This window comes from Talpa europaea, assembly GCF_964194135.1.
Source record: "Talpa europaea genome assembly, chromosome: 2".
Classification (NCBI taxonomy): domain Eukaryota; kingdom Metazoa; phylum Chordata; class Mammalia; order Eulipotyphla; family Talpidae; genus Talpa; species Talpa europaea.
In genome coordinates this window covers 4,077,503-4,101,348 of record NC_140068.1, presented here as the reverse complement: position 1 = coordinate 4,101,348, position 23,846 = coordinate 4,077,503, and the positions used below count along the sequence as shown (strand labels likewise).

Below are 23,846 nucleotides of genomic sequence, written 5' to 3'. Positions count from 1 at the left end.
ATGCCCACGGTGGACGATGTCCTGGAGCAGGCCGGGGAGTTCGGCTGGTTCCAGAAGCAAGCCTTCCTGACCCTGTGCCTGCTCTCGGTCGCCTTCGCCCCCATCTACGTGGGCATCGTCTTCCTGGGCTTCACCCCCGACCACCGCTGCCGGAGCCCCGGGGTGGCCGAGCTGAGCCGGCGCTGCGGCTGGAGCCTGGCCGAGGAGCTGAACTTCACGGTGCCGGGCGGGGGGCCGGAGGGCCAGGCCTTCCCCCGCCAGTGCCTCCGCTACGAGGTGGACTGGAACCAGAGCGCGCTGGGCTGCGTGGACCCGCTGGCCGGCCTGGCCGCCAACCGCAGCCACCTGCCGCTGGGCCCCTGTGGGGCCGGCTGGGTGTACGACACGCGGGGCTCGACCATCGTGACCGAGGTCAGGCCCTGCATGAGAGGGGGGCGTGGGCTTTGGGGGCGGGGAGGAAATATGCAGCAAATCCCGAGGTTGCGTTTCACGTCAGGGGGCCCAGGTGCTCTCGTCATGAGCTCCAGGGATGGGGCGGCTCCACCTGCGTGTTGCCCCTCTGTTTGATCCTCCACAGACCCTGGTGCTGGAGGAGAGTGGGATTGTGTGTATGTGGATTGGGGTTCATTTTCCTCCCGCTCCCATCCTGCAGAATTCACTTGGGGTCCAGCTCCCCCCCTCACATCATGGCAACCCGTCCCTGGCCAGGAGCCCCGCACACGTGCTGGCCACTCCCAGGGGATCTCGGGTGCTGAGGTGGGGTGGCAGTGGGGGGCTTTGGAGTCAGACCCTGAACCCCAGCCCTGCCCTGGAGCTCCACGTATCCTGAGCTAGTGTCTGAGCCTCGGCTTCCTCCTCTGCAAACCTGGATGATAACTAGCGTCTTCCAGGGACGCGGGGTTCAGCCAAGCTCGGGGCAGCTCCACCGCAGGCCTGTGGGCAGGACAGTGGGCTCAAGGACTGGCCTGCATTTGTGTTGGGAATATTTTAGCACAGGCCACAGATTTGCCCCATCAGGGGCCCTTTCCAAGCACTGCGCGGTGACCCGGAGCCTGCGTCAGGCAGGGGTGGAGCCCCGGGCCTCATGGCTGCGGCAGAGCTCGGTTCTGGTGAGGATACTGCTTGCCTGAAGCGTGCAGATTCAGGGTATTCAGCGTGTGCGTGTGTATGTGTGCATGTGTGTGTGTATGTGCGCATGTGTGTACATTTGCGTGTGTGTGTGTGTGCGCGCGTGTGTCTTGGGTGCCCTTTGCGAGGACGTGCCCAGGGAGCCATCGAGTGAGCGTCTGGTCTCTGAGCCCCCCCAATGATGCGGCAGCCGATGGCTCCTCCGCACTGAGCTGTCCAGCGTCCTTGCTGAGCCGCCAGGCCGGGGAAGGTGGTTCTGCGGCTGGGATGCCCCTTGCTTGCCAGGACGGCGTGCGCTCATTCCGCCACTCGCTCCTCCTTCTCATCCAACAAGGGGTTCAGAGTTTTCCTTGGTTTTAGCCTGGGGGTGATGCTTGGAGGAAGACGGGGAAGGAAGCCACGAGGCCCCTTTAAGACTGTGCAGTCCCCTGGGAATGGAGGCGCCCGGCGTGTGGGGGCCGGCGCGGAGGGGTGGGTGGGCTCGGCCCCTGGGCAGCACGGGGGTGTTTGAAGAGTCTCGGTGGTCTCTTGAGCAGCAAGGGTGGGGGGCCAGGGCGGGAAGGGGAGCATGAGCTGAGGCTCAGGGAGGGGAGCAGAGAGTTGTCAACAGGATCTGGGGTCCAGGTCCTGCAGGGAGGCGCGGGAGGGCTGGCCCGGGTTGGGGCGCGCTGCTTCCCTTTGGACGGGAGCATGAGGTCTTCACGCCCAGTGGCAGGGAATATTCAGGGCCCACTTACATTTGAATTTCAGATAAAGAACGAGCACCTTTTGAGGGTGACGTTGTCCCATGTGGTGCGCGCTCTGTGGTGCTGACAGCCGAGACCGGGCCTGCGAGCCCGCGGGAGCTGCCCTGAGAAAGCGTAGTTTATCTGACACTCAGACTCGCCTGAACGCTCTGAATTGTTATTTTTGTGCTGCCTCTGGCAACTCTGGCTTTATGCCGGTGGAGTTTGGTCTTATTGGGCAGAGGAGCCCAAGAGCTGGGCCTCGGGGGTGGCCTGGGCGCAGGGCGGTGGTGGGGTGGGGCCTTCCCAGAGGTAGGTTGAGGGTGAGGGAGCCGAGAAATGAGCCAGCGGACGTGGTTGTCCTGGAAAAGGAAGGAAGAAACAGTTTAGGGCACAGACCAGACACGGGGCCTGGCTGGCGGGAGAGGTCCGCAGAGGTGGCAGGAGACGGAGGCTGGCACAGCTCGAGTGCAGTCTGGCGGGGGAGGGGGGGCAGCAGATGGGGAGGGGGAGATGGTGAAGAGCCTCTGAGCCCGGGGCCGTGGGGGATGGAGGAGCAGGAGGGGCTTCCAAGTGACCCAGGTGCAAAGAGCTGGCAGAGAACCCTGGAGCTGTGCCGGGCAGGGCGGGGAGGCTGCCCGTGGGGACTCCCGCTGGGGTGCGTGAAATCCCGGGAGAGCTTGGGAGGCCTGGAGGCTGGCGCTCCGGGACGCCCGCCCTGGAAGAGGGGGCTCCGCTTCGGTTCTCCCTGTTGCCTCAGAGCCCTGGCCTCCCGCCTCCCGCAAGCCCAACACTGCGCTGGCGTCTCCGCAGCTACTCAGCCTGCGGGAGTCATCGCCCACCCGCCTGGCCTGGACGCCGGAGCTTGCTCAGGAAGGGATGGTGGGAGACCGGCTGCGGCCCCCGGCTTCTCTCCCCTCCGGTGGGGGGTGGACAGGGCGCCCTCTGGGGTGAAATGTGCTCTGTCCTTGGCGTCGGGCTCCCCCGTGGGGAGGCCCTTCCCTCTCTGCCCCACCCCAGCTGGGCGCCCAGCTCCCCCTGACTGTGACCTTGCGCAAGGCCTCAGATCAGGGAGAGGGGGTGCTTACCCCACTGTTCCCCAGACTCACCTGGATTCTGATCCGCGACCTGCTCAGACAGGGCCCGGGGGTCTGTGTTCTAATGGGGACTCTGGGACAGCTGTGATGGGGCCAGCTCGGTGACCACTAGTCGGTTGCTTTGCACGGACCGTGCCAGAAATACATGGTGCTGGTGCGATCCCAGCAACAGCCCCAGCTGGGCCCCATGGGACCCCCAGCACCCCTGCTTACGTGTCTCCAGGCTTTCTCGAGGGAGGTTTGCGGAGGGGTCTGCAGGGGTGGGGGGTGTCCGTGGGGGGTCTGCGGGGGTGGTCTGAGGAGGGGTCTGTAGGGGGTCTGAGGAGGGGCCTGGGGGGGTCTGAGGAGGGGTCTGTAGGGGGTCTGAGGAGGGGTCTGTAGGGGGTCTGAGGAGAGGCCTGGGGGGTGTCTGAGGAGGGGTCTGCAGGGGGGTCTGAGGAGGGGTCTGTAGGGGGTCTGAGGAGGGGTCTGTAGGGGGTCTGAAGAGGGGTCTGCGGGGGGGTCTGAGGGTTCTGGGGGGTCTGAGGAGGGCCCTGGGGGGTCTGAGGAGGGGCCTGGGAGGTCTGAGGAGGGGTCTGCAGGGGGGTCTGAGGAGGGGTCTGGGGGGGTCTGAGGAGGGGCCTGGGGGGTCTGAGGAGGGGCCTGGGAGGTCTGAGGAGGGGTCTGCAGGGGGGTCTGAGGAGGGGTCTGGGGGGGTCTGAGGAGGGGCCTGGGGGGGTCTGAGGAGCGTTCTGTGGGGGGTCTGAGGAGGGGTCTGCGGGGGGGCTCTGAGGAGGGATCTGCAGGAGGGTCTGAGATGGGTTCTGCGGGGTGGGGGGTCTGCAGGGGTCTGCAGGGTGGGGGGTCTTTGGAGAGGTCTGTGGGAAGGGGTCTGAGGAGGGGTCTGCGGCGGGGGCCTGAGGAGGGGTCTGGGGGCCTCTGCGGAAGGTTCCGCAGGGGCGGCTGCGGCCGACACCGAGTCTTGTTCCCCGGTGCGCAGTTTGACCTGGTGTGTGGCGACGCCTGGAAGGTGGACCTGCTTCAGTCCAGTGTCAACGTGGGCTTCGTGCTGGGCTCTCTGGGCGTCGGCTACACAGCAGACAGGTACAGAGAGGCGCCGGCGCCGGGTGGCAGGACCGCCAGGGCCGTGGCTGCAGGGCAGGAGGACACGGGCCAGCGGGGCTCTGCAGACTTAGGCAGGTCAGAGGCGCCGCTAGAGGTTGGGGGCTCGGTGCGCAGCCAGGGAGAGAAAGGGCGGCTGTGGGGTGCACTTCCCAGACCAAACTGCCTGCAGATGGCTCAGTTTGGGGTGAAGGGCTGAGAGAAAAGGGGGTGAGGCTGAGGCTGGTGCTTCCAGGAGGTGGGTGTCTGGGGTGGGCAGACTTTGCCGTGGGGGCCCAGTGGGGAGCCTGGAGAGTCCCACATGGAGGTGTTAGGACGGGGGCGGGTTGAGAGGGTGAGCAGGTGGGCACAGGCGGGGCGAGCTCAGGGGGCGAGAGGTGGGTGCTTGGGCTTGTCATCAGCAGTGGACGTTAGAGACCGGCCAGAGTAGTCAGGATGGCCGAGCGGTCTAAGGCGCTGCGTTCAGAGACCGGCCAGAAGGGGGTGCGGGGGGGGGGGGCGTCACAGGCGGGGGTGGCCATGGGAGGGGGGCATGGCAGCAGGAAGGAAGGATGGGCTCTGCGGGAAACAGTGATGCTGCAGAGCGAGGATGGTCGGGGAGTGGCCGCGTCTGTGGGCATGGCGGCCACGCGCCCCCTGGCAAGGACAGTGTCCAGGGAAGGTGGAGGATGAAGGAGAGACGGGCACCCTGCTGTGTGCAGTGCTGGGGGGGCAGTCTCCCTGGGGTGTGGGTGGTGGGGGGATGGACACCAGTGCCCCAGGCGGAAGCTTCTGTGGCCAGAGGGGTGGGCTCTGGTGAGAACTTCCTCTTTCATGGAGAAGGCAGGCTCCCGGGTGCGGGGGTGGCATCCAGGGGGCAGGCGAGAGGGACATGGAGGAGACGTGTTGGCAGCTGGGAGGGTGCTTGGCAGGGGGAATCGGGAGCTCGCTGGGCCATGGGGTCATGAGCATGGGTCAAGGTCACTGAGACCATGTGCAGGTCTGTCCCTTGCATCCTGGCCTTACTACCAGAGAAGGTGCAAGATTTAATAGAGCCTGGGGGTGAGGCTGTGGCAAAGACGCTGCCCATTTCATTCCTGAAAAGAGGAGGGAGAAGCCCCCACGCTGCTGGGTGGGCCAGCTGCCCAGAGGGCGCTCCCAGCCAGTCAGGAGCCTGGAGGACAAGAGCCTGGGTTCCATGCTTCCTCCCAAATCCCACTAACAATGTGGTCATTAAACACAAGATAATGAGGGGAGACTGTATGAGAATTGGGGTGTCACCAAAGGAGCCCCCACTCCTGGCTGAGACTTCAGGTTGCCGACGACACTCGACTCCTCTTTAGAGAGAGCAAGGAACCCGGAGGGCACTGTTTGCCAGGGGTGGACACGGCCAGTCCCCAAGGGGTGACGGTGATGTCCTCCGAGGGGGGCCTTGCTGCCCCCCGGTGCCCATCTGACCCCAGGACTCGACACCGGCGCTCACCCCGTCTCCTTGCCTCTGGAGGTTTGGCCGTAAGTTGTGTCTGCTGAGCACGACCCTCGTCACCGCGGCCTCGGGCGTCCTCATGGCCATCGCCCCTGACTACATCTCCCTGCTGCTCCTGCGCCTGCTGCAGGGCCTGGTCAGCAAGGGCAGCTGGACGGCCGGCTACACCCTGAGTAAGCACCGGGTGGCTCCCGTGTGGCAGGGTGGGGTGGAGGGGGCAGAGGCAGGGGGTGCTTTGGGGTGGGCATGGATTCGGGGTGCAGACTGGCCGCTCAGGGGTATTTGTGGCCTGACGACCGGCAGGGCCAGGGAAGGCGGCCCTTTCTCTATTTGCTGCTGGAGAGACGCTCAGCCGCTGAAGCAGACCCCGTCCCCCTGGCAACCAGTCTATCGGGGAACAAAAATATCACATCGACGTGCTCACGGCGGGGCCAGGGAGGGAGACTTTGAACGTGTGAATCATGAGAGCCACGTCTCCTGAGGAGAAACTGACTCAGCTGGTTTGAACGACGTGGAGAGGTGGACAGAGGTGCGTCGGGAGAGAGGACGGTGGCCACTGAAATGAACCCGGGCGTCCACCCACGTCCTCCACCTGCAGCCTCGTTCTCTCTCCCCGTGTCTATGACGGGGAAGGACAGAAAATGAATCGGCCTTGGAGGAGGCCCCGGCAGTGTGGCCGAGCCGCCCTCACTGCAGACAGAGGACAAGCAGCCGGCGAGCCCGGCCGTCCCTGAGCGAGGCCTGGGCCGCCAGCCGGGCAGGGGTCCCGGCCAGAGGCGCCCCGACGTCCCCCTGACCACCGCGGGCCGAGGCGGGGCCGGCACATTTCCCGCGGCCCCGGGCCGGCGTGGGGCGCGCGTGCACTGGGGTCACGTCCACACACGCTGAGCAGCGTGTGATCTTGGGCGAGCGTCCCAGCCTCTGGCCGCGGGGCGGAAGCTCCTCCTGCCACAACCGGCACGTTCGGTGCCCGTGGCTCACTTTCCTTCCTGCAGCAGCTAAACTCAAACCGTGTTTCCTGGCACAGCTTTCTCGGGGTGCACCGTGCCGGCCGCGCCCTGGGTTCGCACCCCCACTTTGACTGTAAAGGCTCTTTGTCTGACTGTCACGGGGACTTTCCTTCCAGATGGCAAACGCGAGGATCCCAACGGGGCAGCTAGCGGACGGGGATGAGCGTGGGGTGTGGGGGGCCTGCCTCTGGGGGGAGCACAGACTCGGGCGCAGGGGGCAGCGGCAGGGTGGGGGCCGGGGGGCTGGGGTGACGGTGTCTCCTGTTTCAGTCACAGAGCTTGTGGGCGCGGGCTCCAGACGGACGGTGGCCATCCTCTACCAGGCGGCCTTCGCGGCGGGGCTGGTGCTGCTGCCCGCGGCGGCCTACGCCCTCCCTCACTGGCGCTGGCTCCAGACGGCCGTGTCCCTGCCAGTCTTCCTCTTCCTGCTCCTGTGCTGGTACCTCTGCTGGGACCCCACGCTCCCCACCCCCGGGACCCCATCCTGCCAAGCGGGCTGCGGCTGCCCTTGGCCACCTGGCGGCCATCTCCCACAAGGGCCCCGGGCTGCACAGCATGGGATGTTCTGGCGTCAGGGGCTGGCCCTCATTTCAGGGTGCTACCCTCAGACCGAGCCCCTTCAGCTCACCCCCTCCCCTCAAGGACATGCGGTGGGCGTCAGACCAAGACCCACTGGCCGCATGGGGGGCGCGTGCTCTTTGGTGAGGCAGTGAGTGAGCGAGGGAATGAGGGGTCCCCTAAGGGGTGGGCACATGAAGCACATAAGCCCGTCATGGGCCGAGCCGGGTGCGAGTGGGCGTTCACCTGAGCCTGAGCCGTCAGTGCCGGCGGGTCTGAAGAGCAGCCACCAGCAGGGAAGTTTTTCAGGGGGGGACATGGGGGCCGCCCAGGGGGCCGTGGAGGGGACCATCTCATGGGGAGCCCTGAATCATGAAGTGTAGCCCCACTCTCTCCAAAGACGGTGGGCCTCTCAGGCAGCCCACACACGGGTAGGGGAGCCTGCTCGCTCCCCGTCAGGGTGGACGGGGTGCCGGGGAAAGGAACACTGGGGGGAAGGCAGGCTGGGGCCACGCTGCGCATTTTCTCTTTCTGTTGCTGCTGTCCCGTGCTGTGCAGCTTTCAGAATGTTTTGATCCTTTTTATTGAGGTACCTTTGTTTGCAACGCTGTGCATGATTTAGGGGGACAGGATTCCCGCTTCCCGTGGCGTTGCCAGACTCACCCACCAGCGAGGTCCCCGTTGTCCTGCACAGTCCACTGCGTCCCCCCCGCATTGTGGCCTCAATTGCACTGTCAGATTTCTAGGGTTTGTTGCTGGCCTGGCCCATCTGACCCTTTGTTTCCTTTCTCTGTATTCCACGTGGGAGTGACACCGCCCAGTCTTTGTTTTTCTCCTTCTGGCTTATTTCACTTGGCATCACCCCTCCAGCTCCGTCCATGTTGTCGAAAAAGAGAGTGTGGGTCTTTCTTTCATGTAACTGAGGACTGGCCCATTGTCTATAGACAACACCCTCCTGATCCACGGGAGGCACTGAGGTTGTCCCCACATCTTGGTGTTGTAGAGAGGGCTGCGATGAACACAGGCGGGCGCGTGCCCCTCCCTTTTAATTAGTGTTTTTACATTCTGGGGAGATACCCAGGAGTGGAATTGCTGGGTCATATGGTGGATCTGTTTGTTTTTTTTTAAACATTTGTCTTTTTTTTTTAAAGATTTATTTATTTTTATACAAGAAGCGGGGTACAGGCCAGATGCGTGGGAGGGTGAGAGGACTCACCAGAGACAGAGTGGGGAACAGAACAGGCAGCCTGACGAAATACACTGCTGAGGGGAGCAGCGGGTGCGACAGGAGAGGTCTGCTGCGCCATGTGGGACCCTCGCTGGCTGGCTGGGATCGAACTGGCGCTGCAGAGGCTGTGGACAGCTTCACAGTGTGGCGCTCAACCGCCTGCACCACCAGGGAGGCCCATGGTGGATCTGTTTTTAGCATTTTGCGGGACCTCCAAGCTATTCCACAGGGGCTGGACCAGGCTGCATTCCCGCCCGCCTTGTGGGGCTCCTTTTCCTCCACACCCTCCCAGCACTTGCTGTTTCTGCACTTTCTGTGGCCATTCTCACAGGTGTGAGGTGGCAGCTCATTATGGTTTTATCTGTGTTTCCATGATGATAAGTGATGATGAGATTCTCCCCCGTTCCTGTCGGCCATCTGTAGGTCTTTGGAGAAGAGTCTGTTTAGCCTGCTACATTTTCAAAAGGTCTTATTCCTGAGAGTCCCAGTCCTAGAGTTGTGACATCTCTGTCCTGTTGGGAATGGAAGACGTGGTGTCTAGAGGTTGTTGAGGAATGGATAGTTGATCTCTTTGGAAATAATTTGGGACTTGTTCAGCAGCCCTTGTATGGCCTGTAGACATCCTGCCATAACGCAGGTGGGGGACATGCATGGGGCATCTAATACGGGGAACAAGGAGTGCAGCTTGCAGGAGCATCGCACAGGGAAGGTCCTGGAGAAGGCAATGGCTCCCTGGGTCTGTAACTATTAGCAGGTGGCCCCGAGCATATGAGTGACTCGCAGAGCCCCAGCCTGGGCTGTCGGGGCCAGCACACAATGACACCCCTGGATCCTGGTCCCCTAGGTGATGGGGGATCCCAGCTGGAGGTGGGGGGTGCCCCCAACAGCAGTCTGCCATCAGGACTGAAGTTCAGACGCACTCCGGTGAGATGCCAAGCAGGAGCATCTGTCCGCAGGCGTATGCCCGAGTCGCCACGATGGCTGTTGTCACAGAAGAGAAAGGCCCAAGCAGTAGAGACACTGGCCCGCATCGCCCAGAGGAACGGGAAGCTGCCCCCAGAGGGCCTGAAGGTGCCGGCAGGCCTGGCTTCTGGCTTCACTGGGCTTGGGTTGTGCTTGTGGTTTAGAAGATGATCTGGGGCCGCTTGGGCATAGGAGGGTGCTGGTGGGGTCAGGGTGGCAGGTGGGGGCTAGGATGTGGGGTGGCTGACCTTGGTGGGGGTCCCTTGAGGAACTTCCCGCCTGGGGCAGTTTCGTGTGGCTGATGGCCCCCCACCTCCAGACGCTCTCTCTCGAAGAGGAGGTCGCCGAGAAGCTGAGGCCTTCCCTGGCAGACCTGTTCCGCACGCGGTGCCTGAGGAGAAACACCTGCATCCTGATGTACCTGTGGTAAGGGGCGCCTCTCCCCGCTTTCGGGGTGCAAGGCAGTGAACAAGCCAGGTGGGGAATAAAAGGGGGAGAGCGTGTTAAACCGACCTTCTAGTGGACAGAGAGCGCCTGAAGAGCTGCCCTTGCTCCCCGAGCTTGGAGTCCCGGGCAGGGCCGCATGCTGGTGGGAAGCCTGAGAGGCACGAGAGGGCGCCAGGAAGACGTGCGGTGGGTGGCGGGTGTCCAGGGCCGCCCCCTCTTGTGGCAACAGCGGAGCCCCGATGTCAGAGGTGGAGGAGCGGGCGGAGCTGTCCCTGCTACCTCTTCTCACTGTTGCTTTCAGAAAGCGTCGTGAGCGCTCTCTGACGCGCTTCCTCGCCAGCCCGTCTCATGCCAGGACTGTGTCACAGGTGTTTTCCCCCCTTTTTAAAAAAATTTATTTTATTTTATGTAATTCCTACATCATTTTTCATTTTTGCACAATGTCTGCATTTTCATCTTGGTTAGTCTCCGGACAATTCACACCCCCACATTTTGATCCTACTCTCTCCTCCCCACCCTGTAGTGTGTCTCTGGTTTACAGTTGCTTGTTGATTTTGATTTTTACTTTATTATGATTAGTCTTTTTCCTGGTCCCTTATTTAGGTTTTCTAGATTCCTGCTATGAGTGAGACCCTCCGGAATTTTTCTTTTTCTTTCTGGCTGATTTCGCTGAGCATGATCCCTTCCAGCGCCATCCATGTTGCTGCAAATTGCATGAGTTTATCCCAATGGAATATTACTCAGCAATCAAAAGAGATGAAGTCACAGGTGCTCTGTGAAGATTAACGAGCTAGTGCGAGCACAGAGCTTGAGGGGGGCGGGCACCCCCACAGGGAATTGTCAGCAGCACAGCGGCGGGTTTTTTTACTGTTTAACGTGGACATGCAATTCACAGGCTCCGCCGACAGGTGGCAGTGCCGCACATTTGTTAACTTTCTTGCTAACGGCCCCTGTTCATTTTTTTGGACAAGAAAATCAAGGTTGTACATTCCTTTGTCTTAAGTCAGTCTCTCTGGGTACATGGACCATTCCCGTTTCACTGGCTGGAGGGCAGGGGGCCGCGGGCTGAGCTAGACTCACACAGCTGCAGGCAATTCTTCTCTTGACCTCTGTCCCTTCAGGAATAATTTGGGATGAGACACAGATGCTCCCCAGCGCTTCTCTGGGTGAAGCCTCACAAAACAAGCAGCCTGTTAACAAGAAGCATCTGTTTCTGATGCTGCCCGCTCCGTGTTGGAGCCGAGAGGCAATTTACATGCTGGGAAAAGACAGTTACTTCGTAGGGGCCAAGACCTCTCCCCACAGTGTAAATACCAAAGCAATCGTAAATGTTTCTGGCCTCCAGAGTCAGTTTTCCCCAAAGTTACACAGACTCTCTGATCTTCCCTGCTGAGTGAGAGAGACTCAGCGGTGCCCGTCAGGAACATTCTGGACGGTTGCTTTCTTTCCTGGGTTGGGGGTGGAGGGGTGTGCAAGGGCTGTGGGGGGAGGATGGAGTATGCCCGAGTCTGTTGAGGGGTGCTTGGTGGTGGAGGGCACCACCATGGACGGGGGCGGCCTTGCGCGGCACTTCTTCTCTGTGGTGCCTGGGTACTTGACTTTGGAAAGATGACAGTGACTAGTGGTGATAAAAGCTCATCTTTGCAGGGAAGTACACCCGCAGTTTTTGTCCATTAACTCCACAAATACTCAGTACAAGGTGGTTGGTAGGTGCTGTTATTATCCAATTTACAGATGAAGGGATTGAGGCACAGAGAGTTTAGTTGACTTGCTAAGGCCACAGCAGTCTGGTTCCTGAAACTGCCCATGCACCACTGCCTTCTCCTGCAGTCCTCTGTGGACACACCAGAGCATTAGTGGAGGTGGGATGTGCGCAGGCCCCGTGCAGGCCAGGCTTCGAGCCTTGCAGTCAGCAGCAGTGTCATCATTTAGATTGTTGAGAAACGAGTACCCTCCTGTCGTCACGCTCACTGAGGTCATAATAAGGAACTTCTCCTTGAGGGGCCTTTGAGGATGCCCCTGGTCTGAATTGTAGCTCCCCCCCAACCCCTGTCTCCTATTGCTGGAAGAAATTCTAAATCGAGTGACACCCAACTTGAGCTCTGCCAACCCTCTTTGAGGGCCATGGAGCTTGCCTGTGATGTGGCCTCCTCTCTGTGCAGGTTCACCTGCTCCGTGCTCTACCAGGGTCTCATCATGCACATGGGTGCCACCAGCGAGAACCTCTACCTGGACTTCCTTTATTCTGCTCTGGTTGAATTCCCAGCCACCTTCATCATGCTGTTAGCCATCGACCGCATGGGCCGCCTGTCCCTGCTGGGCTTGTCGAGCCTGGTGGCCGGGGCAGCCTGCCTCATCATGACTTTCATCTCGCATGGTGCGTCTCCGTGTCTGTCATTTGCAGGTTGCTGGAGGGTGGGGCCTGTGGTTTCACTCTTGGATAACCCCCTGGGATGAAAGCAAAAACAGAGATAGCAAGCTGCTTGTCTACACTTAGCTTTTTCAAAATTTTATATTAAGGTATAACATACGTACAATGTGCCAGTTACTGTAAGCGTGCACGTTGGTGAATTCTTACCAGTGCATATCCCTGGGCACTGAGACCTGAATGATGGTGCAGGGCAATTCCTATGAAGAGGTGTGAACTTGCACCCCTAAATCATATACGGTGTTGTGGAGCAACATTACCTCAATAAGAAATGAACACTCAGTTGAAGACATTGAGGCTAACATACAGCGATAGCATTTATTTGGAGCCTTAGGTTTGCAAATCAGGGCGCAACAAATCAGGTATCAGTCCAAATCGTGTCCTGTTGGGGTCTTTAGAGGGGCTTTAAAGGAAAAAGCATGGGAGGGAGAAGGTAGAAGGAGAAAAGCTAGGGTTGGTTATAGCTTATATTTCTTATAATTCATCAGCATTTGGGCTAGCTGACTTTGGCTGCTAAGGAGAGAAGAAAAAGAAAATGATTTTCACAGTCCTGGGAGAAGGCTGTGTCCACCTGGAATCAGTTCTTGCCAGTCAGTAAATAGTCTTTTTTTTTTTTTTTTTTAAAGAGGCATGTATTTTTATTTATTTATTTATTTGTTTGTACATGCACTGGGTACAGTCAGAAGCGCGGGAGGGTGAGAGAATTCACCAGAGCCAGAGCGGGGAGCAGAGCAGGCAGAAGGACCGAAGGACACTGCTGAGGGGAGCAGCGGGTGGCAGGAGAGGTCTGCGTGCCATGTGGGACCCTCCTCCGGTGGCCGGGGAGCAGCCGGGGATCGAACCGGCGCCGCAGAGGCTGCGGGCAGCTTCACAACCCAGCGCTCAACCGCTGCGCCACCGGGGAGGCCCCAGTAAATAGTCTTTTTGAAAGTTGAAAGTTGAATGAAATGGAGCCTGGGGTGCAAGATGGAGTCAGTTCTGTCTGCCTCCAACAGCCCCTTGCACATGGACTTGAAATCTGGCCCCAAGGGAGTGACATTTATGGGGACAGTTCTGTCTCAGGCTCCATGTTAATTAGCGGCAACACTGGTTTCATAATTTTTTTAATCTTTATTTTTCAATTTTATGTATTTTTTACACCATTCTTTATTTTTGTACAATGGATGCTTTCTCCGATGAGGTGTAGTCCCCGTGAAATTCCCACCACCCGCTCACCCATGCACCATCCCCATAGTCCCTTGTGTTCTGCCCTCCCTCCCCCCTGCACAATGTCTCTGGTTGCCTGTTGATTTTAATTTTTAATTTATTATAATTACTTCCCCCCCCCCCGATCCCTTATTTGGTTCCTCTACATTCCTGCTATAAGTGAAACCATCCAATATTTTTCTTTTTCCTTCTGGCTTATTTCGCTGAGCATGATCCCTTCCAGCTCCATCCCTGTTGCTGCAAATGGCATGAGTTTATCTTTTTTGATCGCTGAGTAATATTCCATTGTGTGTATGGACCACATCTTCTTGATCCAGTCATCTGTTTTTGGGCACTTGGGTTGCTTCCATAGCTTAGCTATTGTGACACTGGTTTCATGATTAAATGGCAACAGCATGGTCACAGTCACCAGACCTGGGGCATCTCTTGCAGTCACCTGTCGGCTCATGTCCCTGTGCTCATTTACAGCTGAGGAAACAGAGCGTGGCTGAGGGAGGCAAAGCTGAGAGGCACAGACACTTCCCTCCCCGGCCTCCCTGTCTCCCCAGGCCCTGGCAGGTGTGTCCCAGGGCTCGGCTCATCGGTCCAGCAATGTAAGAATTAATCAGGGTCTTCATCAGGCCTGACCAGCGCTGAAGTCTAGGCCTCCAGGTGAGGCTTGCCAGGGCGGAGACTGCAGGCCTGGAGCCCACTGGCCCCCACCCTCCCTGTGTCTTCCCCAGATCAGCACTGGTTGAACATCACCATCGCTTGTGTTGGCCGAATGGGAATCACCATCCTGTTCCAGATGGTGTGCCTGGTGAACGCTGAGCTGTACCCTACCTTTATCCGGTGAGTGCAGGGAGGGGCCTAAGGGTGGGCCAGCACCCCATGGGGCCAGCATTCCCAAGGCAGCTCCTCCTGACATCCCCAGGTCAGGGGTTTGGACACTGAGATGGAGCCACTGAGGGTGGAAAACTGAGGGGTGCTGGTTCCGGGGACAAAGCCCTGAGCAAGGGGTCCAGCTCAGAGGCCAGGGTTGGGGACCAGGTGCAGAGGCGTCACCCCATCCTGAGTGCCAGCTGGTGGCATGAACCTCACCAGCCCCGCCGACCCCTCCCAACACGATTTTCTTAAATAGCAGCTCATGTTGTGGGGACACACACGTTTCCACCCTTCGGATTCTGCTTAGCTATTCAAAGCATTTTTTAGTCCTGTTACCCACATTTCACATGCCAGGAAGCTGAGGTTCAGGATGGGAAAGAGACCTTCTGAGGTCATGCAGGCAGGAAGTGGGGGTGCCAGGGTGAGAACCGCGTCTTTTGTCCAGGGAGCTGGTGTTTCATCCTTGATGATGAGGTGGCCTTGGTAAGCTAAGCAGCGAGCCTAGAGACAGCTTTCGGAAAGCAGAGTGGAGGTTCCTTAAAAAATGTTAGCTAGAGGGCCTCCCTGGTGGCGCAAAGGGTTAAGCATCAGCACTCTGAAGCTAACCACAGCCACTGCAGCACAAGTTCAGTCCCCAGCCAGGGAGACACCCTCCTGGCACAGCAGACCTCTCCTGACTCGCCCGCTGCTCCCCTCAGCGTGTATTTCAGTCATTCTGCCTGTTCTGTTCCCTGCTCTGTCTCTGGTTAATCCTTTCACTGCCTTGCCCCACCCCACATCTCTGGCCTGTGCTCTTGTATGCATAAATAAATAAATCTTTATTAAAAAATGTAAGTTAGAATGACCAAGTGATCCAGCAATTCCACTTGCAGGTATAGTTAAGGGAAACAGAGTCTTTGTCCCAGGAAGATATTCTACCCCGCCCCCCTGCCCCCCGTTCATTGCAGCATTATTTGGAAGATGTGGAAACAACCCAAGTCCATTAAAGTAGCTGTGATATATACAGTGCAATATCATACAGCCACCAAAAGGAAGGAAACCTGCCATGTGCAACAAGGCAGAACTGTGCTGAATGAAACAAGTCAGAGGTTAGCAAGCACAGTGTGATTTTGCTGCTTTGTGTAACCTAAAAAACACTGCAGATCTTCCATGCAGAGTAGGGGGTGTGGGTGGGGAGCTGGGTGAAGGTAGAGCCTTCCACCTAGAACATGAATAAGTTCCGGGGGTGAATTGTGCAGCAAAATGACTGCAGTTAATAACTCCTATTTTCAAGTGGCTGGGAGTGGACCATAAACGTTCTCATCACAAGAGAAAACGAATTTGGAGACTATAAATAAATACATGAAATCAGGTGTCCCGAGGTAGACGTCCATGGAGCAAAATCCACTCTCAAGTGCACTGTTTTGGTCTGTGTATCATCCACATAGGCCAGTTTACAGTGGCCAATACAAGAACATTCCGTCCTCAGCCTCCTGGGGTCACCTCCTCCACTCCCCGCTGGCAGCCCCACCTCTGACTTCTCTTGCTCTAATTTTACATTTTCCCCAGAGTGATGTGGCTGAGAGGACACGGCCTGTTGCGTTTGGCTACTTTCCCTCCGTGTCATGGGGTCACCGTGGCATGGCCTGAGCTTCGAGCCCTCTGGCTGCCTCGAGTGCTCTCGGGGCGATTTGCTCACCAGGTGCCAGCTGAGGGGCGTCTGGACTTTTCCCGTTGGGGAGATGATGGCTCCGCTGCTGAGAGGCACTCGCGAGTGGGCTTTGGGTGGACACAGGTTTTCATTGCCCTTGAGTGGAGATGAGGGAGCGCCCCTGGGCAGGTGTGTCTGAGTTGATGAGAAGCTGTTAAAGTGTTTTCCAAGGGGCTGCATGTTTTGCCAGCCCCGGCCCCGGCAGACACGGCTGTTTCATGCTCTCATCTGTGCTGGGCGAACACATTTTCTTTCTTTTTTTTTTTTTTTTTAAGATTTATTTATTTATACAAGCACTGGGTACAGTCAGAAGCGCGGGAGGGTGAGAGAATTCACCAGAGCCAGAGCGGGGAGCAGAGCAGGCAGAAGGACCCGAAGTACACTGCTGAGGGGAGCAGCGGGCGGCAGGAGAGGTCTGCGCGCCATGTGGGACCCTCACTGGCAGCTGGGGATCGAACTGGTGCTGCAGAGGCCACGGGCAGCCTCACAGCCCAGCGCTCAACCGCTGAGCCAATGGGGAGGCCCCACACTGTTTTCTTTTTGAAGTCATTCTGGGAGGGAGCACAACTACTGTGACTTTAACTTTCCTTTTCCTGGTTGCGAATAATATTGAGCATCTTTGTGTGAATCTGTTGCCATCTGTGTCTCAGGAGTCTTGGTTTCAATGAAGATTATTTTTATCGTAAAAGCAATTAACCACTTTATTTAAACTTTTAACTTGACCATTGTTTGAACAGCCTATTTCCTTAATTTTTTCTCCTTTGTATAAATTGCTGCTTCTCCTCTTGTCATCAGAACAATGACTTTTGGGAAGTATTCCTGCTCCCCAAACTGCTCTCACACTACAAGCCTCTGTGAGCTCCTGGGTGAGCCAGAGAGGTGAGGAGGCCTCTGACTCACGCCTCCTCTCCCTACCTCTCGCCCGTTTAAAGGCCTGTCTTAGGCTCTCATTTGTGAGAGATTACTTGGGCTGGGTGCAGACAGACGAAGGTGAATTAAAGAGAAAAATCTATGTTTGACATTGGGTGAGCCCAGCGTCTGAAACAGCAGGGCCAAACCATCCTGTTGTCATGGCCAACGGACCCAGGGGGCTCCAGGAGATGCTGGGATGCCAGGGCTGGGAGGGGAAAGGCCGGTGGCCTCCCCGGGGCCTGGACCATCTCTGCAGAGAACTGTCTGAGGACTCTCAGTAACCCGAAAGGGACCCTAGATGTCCAGAAATAACTAAACTTGATCAGAAAACTCAAGTAAGATAATCATGAAAGTTCTGGTATTTTTAATTAGTTGAATCAAGTCTAAATTGAAAAAAATTACTTTTATTGCTTTGTTTCTTCATCAACGCTCTGAACTTTAAACAGTGTTTAAGCCAAGTTGACCCTGCTGGTTTCTCATAGGAGGGTCGAGAGCTGAACAATGTGCTTCTACTTGTCTGCAGCACATATTGTCCAGAACATTCTTTTGGCATCAGTATACACAAAATTCTTCCCATTTTCCATCCTCTTTCTGCTCTGAGCTCCTTGAGAACAGGAGCTGCACGTCCTGCTCCTCTGTGGCCAACAAGAGATGGATTTGACATAAGACACCTCATTGCCCGTGTCAGCCTCTGTGTACTAATTTTCTTTTTTAAGACTTATTTTCTTAAACTAGTAAAAATGATAATAGTAAAAAAAAAAAGGGAAATCATGTTATTTCTTTTTCCTCTTGGAAATTACACTAACATAACTAAAAGAATGGAGAGGGGAGAACCTGTAAATGCTGCCTTTGAAAGTAGGATGACCTTGAAAGACAATATATAGGGCCTACCTGGTGGCGCAAGGGGTTAAGCACTGAACTATGAAGCAATCTGCAACCTCTGCAGCACGAATTCTATCCCCAGCCGGCCAGGGAGCAACCCACATGGCAAGGCAGACCTCTCCTGTCTCGCCCGCTGCTCTTCTCAGCAGTGTATTTCAGTCAGTCTGCCTGTTCTGTTCCCTGCTCTGTCTCTGGTGGATCCTCTCACCCACTGCATCTCTGGCCTATACCCCAGCTCTTGTATGCATAAATAAATAAATCTTTTAAAAACAAAAAAGAAAGAATATATAAGAACAAGGCCTGCCTAACGCAGTGATGTCCAAGAGGAGCTAGAAGATTCCGGGGGAGCACATCTCTGCCGGGGACACTTAGACAAGGCCAGCAGCTTTCCAAAGTAGGACGCGATCTCGACCTGACCCCTCATCTGGAGTAATGGGATGGATGAGGGCCTGGGGGTATGATCTCCCTCCTCTGGTGTGGCTGAAGGTGAGGCAGGGAGGGCAAGCCTGTGATAGAACATTCTGGAAACTTGCACAGAGCCATGTGCTATGGGGCAGAGTGGAGCAGACAGACCCTACCTGGTAAGGAGTCTTGTGCTGCCCAACCCTGGGAATAAGGGAGTCTGAAAATATAATCACACGCCAACCTGGTCGAAAGAATTTCTCCTAGCTGAGAACGTGACCTGACTCTTCCCCACAATTCCTTCCAAAAGGGCTGATACAGGGGGGAAGAAACCACAGTAATAAAAGAAAAATAATAAAGAAAAATGTAATTCTCCCAGGAGCTGTACAAATATATCATGAAATAAAAGGGAATAAAAGGAACAAGGTAGGCAAATGGCAAATGAGGACTACTCAGCAGGAAAATATTGCCACAAGGCAGAGGAAGAGTAGCACCAACTATATTACAATTAAATTCAAAATACTAATGAGTCAGTCATTTCTAGAAAATAAGACTTTAAAGCAGAGCTCTACATTCCTGGGAGAATAAGAAACAAGATAATAGAATAAGCTGAAGGCAACTTAGGAAAGAAACAAGAAGGAAAAATGAAAGCTTTTGAGAAATGAAAACCGATTTGAAAGCAGTGCCAGGAGAACAGCGATCGAAATGCAAGGACTTAGAATCGCAGAATTAAATTGAAACAAGCAGAGTTTAAAAGGCTTAGAGATTATGTTCCCATCTGCCTACCTGCCTGCCTCCTGCCTCTCCTCTCCAGTCAGGTGTGCACATAGACGCGTGCACACACGTTAATGTGTATATCCCAAAGAAGATGCCTGAAAAAATGAAACAAACTTCAAGAAATTTAAAGAAAAAACTATCAGGAAACTTTTGGAAATGAGTGTTTGATTTGAAGGTGCCCTCCGTGTATCAGGAGAGACTGACCCCGTGTGGATAGCTTAAGGAATATTCCAGAGAAGTCACTATCTGTCCTTCAGAGATGAAGGGGGACATCTCAGGCGCCCAGGCTGGGCGCTAAATCACGTCGGGAAGAAGGGAAGCTGCTAGCCTCAACGGAGTCGGGAGCCACGCCTGAGCCACGCCTGAGCCACACCTGAGCCACACCTGAGCCACGCCTGCGAGGAGCCAGCGGGGAGAAGCCTTGGCTGGCAAATTGCATCCAGGATCCCTCATTGCCACATGAAAACATCAATCATTTTGCAATTTCTCAAAGAACAGGGTTCCTGTGAACCTTCTTCAAAAAAGCAGTTAGAGAAAAAAATCTCAGTGAACACAGGGATGAACAGAGCGATGTATCAATGACTGGGGTGGACCATGAAAGCGGGTCTGGCCACAGGACAGACCGCAAATGTCCCGAATCTGGCCACGAGGAAACGTTGTAACAAACAAAGATGAGAGGGGAGGTGAGGGGTGTGAGGTGCCGCTCCCCTCAGGGAGCTTTCTCCAGTCGGGAAAGAATGCATCATTAAATTCTGATCAGGTACGTAGTGGTAGAGATATATTTTAAGATATACAGATAAATACTGAAGCAGTGATAAAATTACTAAAATCAATTTAGGTGTGGTTTGAGGAGGAAGTAGAAATAAACTTATTTTATTTATTTATTTTAAAAGATTTATTTATGCATACAAGAACTGGGGTGTAAGCCAGAGGTACAAGGGTGAGAAGATTCCCCAGAGACAGAGTGGGGAGCAGAACAGGCAGATCCACTGAAATCCACTGCTGAGGGGAGCAGCGAGGAGACAGGAGAGGTCTGCTGTGCCATGTGGGTAGCTCCCTGGCCGGCCGGGGATCGAACTTGTGCTGTGGTGGCTGGCAATAGCTTGATAGCGCTGTCTTTGACCCCTGCACCACCAGGGATGCCCTAAACTAATTTTATAGTTCTAAATAGGAAGTGAATCAACACTGTCTAAAGAAGTAGAGTATTAAGTGTATTATATAGTCATAAATGTAATTATTTCAATAAAATGCAAACCTTCCAAATCATCAGAAAAATATACATACCTGACACATATTGAAAAAAATAAAAGGTGCTAGAACAAAAAAAAAAAAAGACATGCATGCCAATGGCATAATTATGATAGAATGTTCGTAATGTTTAAGTAAATATAAAGAGGCTCAACTCCTTTATTGAAAAAAGACTCCCTGGTTAGGTTACAAAACAAATCCAATAATTTGCTGCATAATTGAAGTAAATTTTTTCTTCAGAAAGGTTGAAAGGAAAGGAAGGCACAAAATTTGCTAGTGAAGCACAAAAGCATGCCCAGAGCCATAGTCTTATGAGACAAAGATGAATTTATGTGACAATGCATCAATATAAAGAAGATCCTAAATAAAAGATGTTAAAAAGGTTTGGTAAAGAAAGGGAAATGTGCTAATTTTTTTTTTTTAAGTTTTATTTATTTATACAAGCACTGGGTACAGTCAGAAGTGCGGGAGGGTGAGAGAATTCACCAGAGCCAGAGCGGGGAGCAGAGCAGGCAGAAGGACCGAAGGACACTGCTGAGGGGAGCAGCGGGCGGCAGGAGAGGTCTGCGCGCCATGCGGGACCCTCCTCTGGTGGCCGGGGAGCAGCCGGGGATCGAACTGGTGCTGCAGAGGCCGCGGGCAGCTTTGCAACCCCGCGCTCAACCGCTGCGCCACGGGGGAGGCCCCGAAATGTGCTAATTTTATAGTCACCCAGGGAGTAAGAAATTATGCACGTGAACGTAATAAAATAAATTAGAAAGTAACAACTGAAAGGATAAACTTTTCCTGACTCATTGCTCCCAGTTTAGCCGTATTTTCAAAACAAAGCTGGAGATCATTCATAGGAATACCAAAAGATCTAACACCAAACAAGGTAAAACTGAGAATGTCTGGTAGTCGATCAAGAATGACCAAACACACAAAGAAATGTGAAAAGAGAAGCTGTGTCGAGGAGGAAAAAAAAATCTAAACGGACCTAGAAATGACACAGATGCTAGAATTACACACGGATATTAAAACAGGGATCGCACCTGTGTAGAGAAAGATTGAACGTGGCCGCTGGAGACACGGAAGACAGAGACAGCAGCGCCAGTGAAATTTCTAGAGATGAAAATTGCAATGTCTGAGACGGCAGCTGCTCAGATGAGGCAGCAGCAGACTAGCTATCACGGAAGAAAAGATTAGTGACCTTGAGCACAGACGAGAAACTGTTCCGGAGGGGCAGTGGTCACCTTCCTTCTGCTGCCTGGCCGCAGTCAGGGTCTCCATGGCCACCTCTTTGAGTTGGATAATTTGCTGTAACAGTCTCAGAATTTAGGGAAGCACATCGACTGGTTTATCAGAAAGGATCTAAAGAAGCACCCAGATGGAGGGGGGCGTAGGTGAGGTCTGGAAGGGCCCCAAGCACAGCAGCTCCTGTCCCTGGGGAGTTGGGGTGCACCACCCTCCTGCCACATGGGTGTGTCCGCCCAGCCCTCTACACCCCGTGGCTGAGGGGTGTTAGGGAGGCATGATTCACTAATCGTTGGCCACTGTTGTCTGACTCCTGGCCAGCCTTGTCCCCTTCCCGGGGCTGGGGAGTGGACACTGTGTTTGCACTCGGATACGGTTCACTTTTGGGTGATGGAATCACCGAGAAGTCGTGTCTCTGGCTCTGTGTTTCCTCAGGAACCTGGGACTGATGGTGTGCTCCTCCCTGTGTGACGTGGGTGGGGTCATCGCCCCCTTCCTGGTCTTCAGGCTGATGGAGGTGTGGCAAGGCTTGCCCCTCATTTTGTTCGGTAAGACGTCACAGATGTACGCTGTTCCCTCTCCCCACCCCGGCGTGAGTTCTCCAAACTATTTGATGAGTTTCCTGCTCCTCTGCTGTCCTGCCCCATCCTGCCCCGCTTCCTGGAAAAGAGGCAGGAGCTCATGCCGCACGGCTGGGTAATCCAGCGCTCTGCCCCGCGGGGCACAGCCTGCAGACCTTCACACACAGACTTCACACACAGACCTTCACACACAGACTTCTGCTTTCTCGTAAACCAGACCCGGCGCATCTGCCTTTCACCTGTAGCTGCTGGGGGCTGACGATGGTCAGCTGCCGGCGCTCTCCTGCTTCCAGATCTAGCCAATGAGGAGGGACACAGGGAGACAGACGGCATCCAGAGCTTGCATCAGCTTTGAGACTGACAAACGTGATCAGAGGATGAGGGCGCTCCTGCTTCCCTTCCTACGCACCCCGTGTTCAGAGAGCTGCAAGCCAGGGCCTGGGCAAGGAGGAGAGAGAAAAAATGAGGAGCAGGAGGAGGGGGGCCTCCCTGGTGGGCTGGGGGTTGAGTCTCAGCACTGTCACCGCCACAGCCTGAGTTCGATCCCGGCCAGGGAGCTACCCACAGGGCGCAGCAGACCTCTCCTGTCTCCCCGCTGCGCCCCTCAGCAGTGCATTTCAGTGGATCCATTTTTTCTGCTCCCCACTCTGTCTCTGGTGACTCCTCTCACTACCCCACCTCTGGCCTACACCCCAGTTCTTCTGCACAAAAATAAATAAAATCTTTAAAAAAAAAAGAGGGAGAAGAGAGTAAGAAGAGGCCCACATTACCTGCAAAGTATTAGCCGCGCTTTATAGCCTCTGTAATAATCTCAGTATCTAGTGACTGCAGGTACATCGCAGTCTCCATGTAGTAGCTGATATATAATATAAAATGCAAACTCACAGCATAACGAACATGATGATATTTATATGCTATATAACATTAGCATAGATAACACTTACTGTTGCTATATCTTAGCCTGTTTTACCATATTAATTACTATATATGTAGTAATTAGTCAAAATGGACCTTCATAGTATTCCTGAGGTACCCGAGTCAACAATCCCCGGGACATGTCTTATCTGTGCCCCTGCCAAGCCGTCAGTTAATGAGGTGCCCCACGCTGCGTGGCTGTGAGACGAGGGCAGGCTCCCGTCTGCTGCTGCCCCCGGCTCGTCCTGCTGCCCGAGTGGTCGTGTGGAGGTGTTGCTGACTTTTTCGAGGTGTCTCCATCGACCTCATCTGGACATCCCCGCAGCCCACTGCACTCCCTGTGCCGCTCGTGGGGGTGCGGGCTCCCGTGGCTTCTCGTGGCTTCCCGTGGCATCTGCTTGTTCGCAGGGGTGCTGGGCCTGGTTGCTGGCGCGGTGACACCGCTGCTGCCGGAGACACAGGGGGTGGCTCTGCCGGAGACCATCGAGGATGCTGAAAGCCTCGGGAGGTGAGTGGGGCCGGGGGTCCCTCCGGCAGGCCAGGCCTGCCCCTGTACCCTAATTCTCCCCGTTTCTGCCACCGAAAGGTGTAGGGGCGCTCCAGAGAGATGTGTATGTCTTCCTCACCCCCACGGGGCTGCCGCAGAGAGAGGCGACACCCAGAAGCTGCTGATTTCTCTAGGTGGAGGCGCAGGCAGCCATTTGGGGCGGCCTTGCTGGTCGGTGCTGAGGGCGGGGGCCTCCATCCGAGGAGTCGACTCTGGACTGGACAAGCCCCGAGCTCTCTGGCTCACCCAGAGTTAACAGTTGGGGACCCTTTTAAAATCAAGTTTCCTTTTAGCTATTGTTGGTTCAGAAGCTCTAGCGCTTTCAGAGAGTTTCTTCCCAAAGAAGAAATGACTGGGGGCGGGGCGGGGACACCATGTCATGGAGCTGGTTCTCCCCCGAGGGCAGTAAAGAGGATGTGAGAGGCTGAGGGCGGCTCCC

General features: G+C 55.6%; 1 protein-coding gene across 1 annotated transcript; it reads left to right on the top strand.

Moving 5' to 3' along the window:
- On the top strand, positions 1-23,372 carry LOC311167767 (solute carrier family 22 member 1-like; the record flags this gene model as incomplete). The annotated part of the gene is made up of 10 exons (XM_084228828.1): positions 1-411; positions 3,930-4,033; positions 5,535-5,689; positions 6,797-6,965; positions 9,269-9,383; positions 9,595-9,701; positions 11,885-12,099; positions 14,079-14,187; positions 21,800-21,912; positions 23,269-23,372. 10 exons carry the CDS (start codon positions 1-3, stop codon positions 23,370-23,372), a joined length of 1,602 nt encoding a protein of 533 aa, XP_084084954.1.
- Between the last annotated feature and the right edge of the window lie 474 nt (positions 23,373-23,846).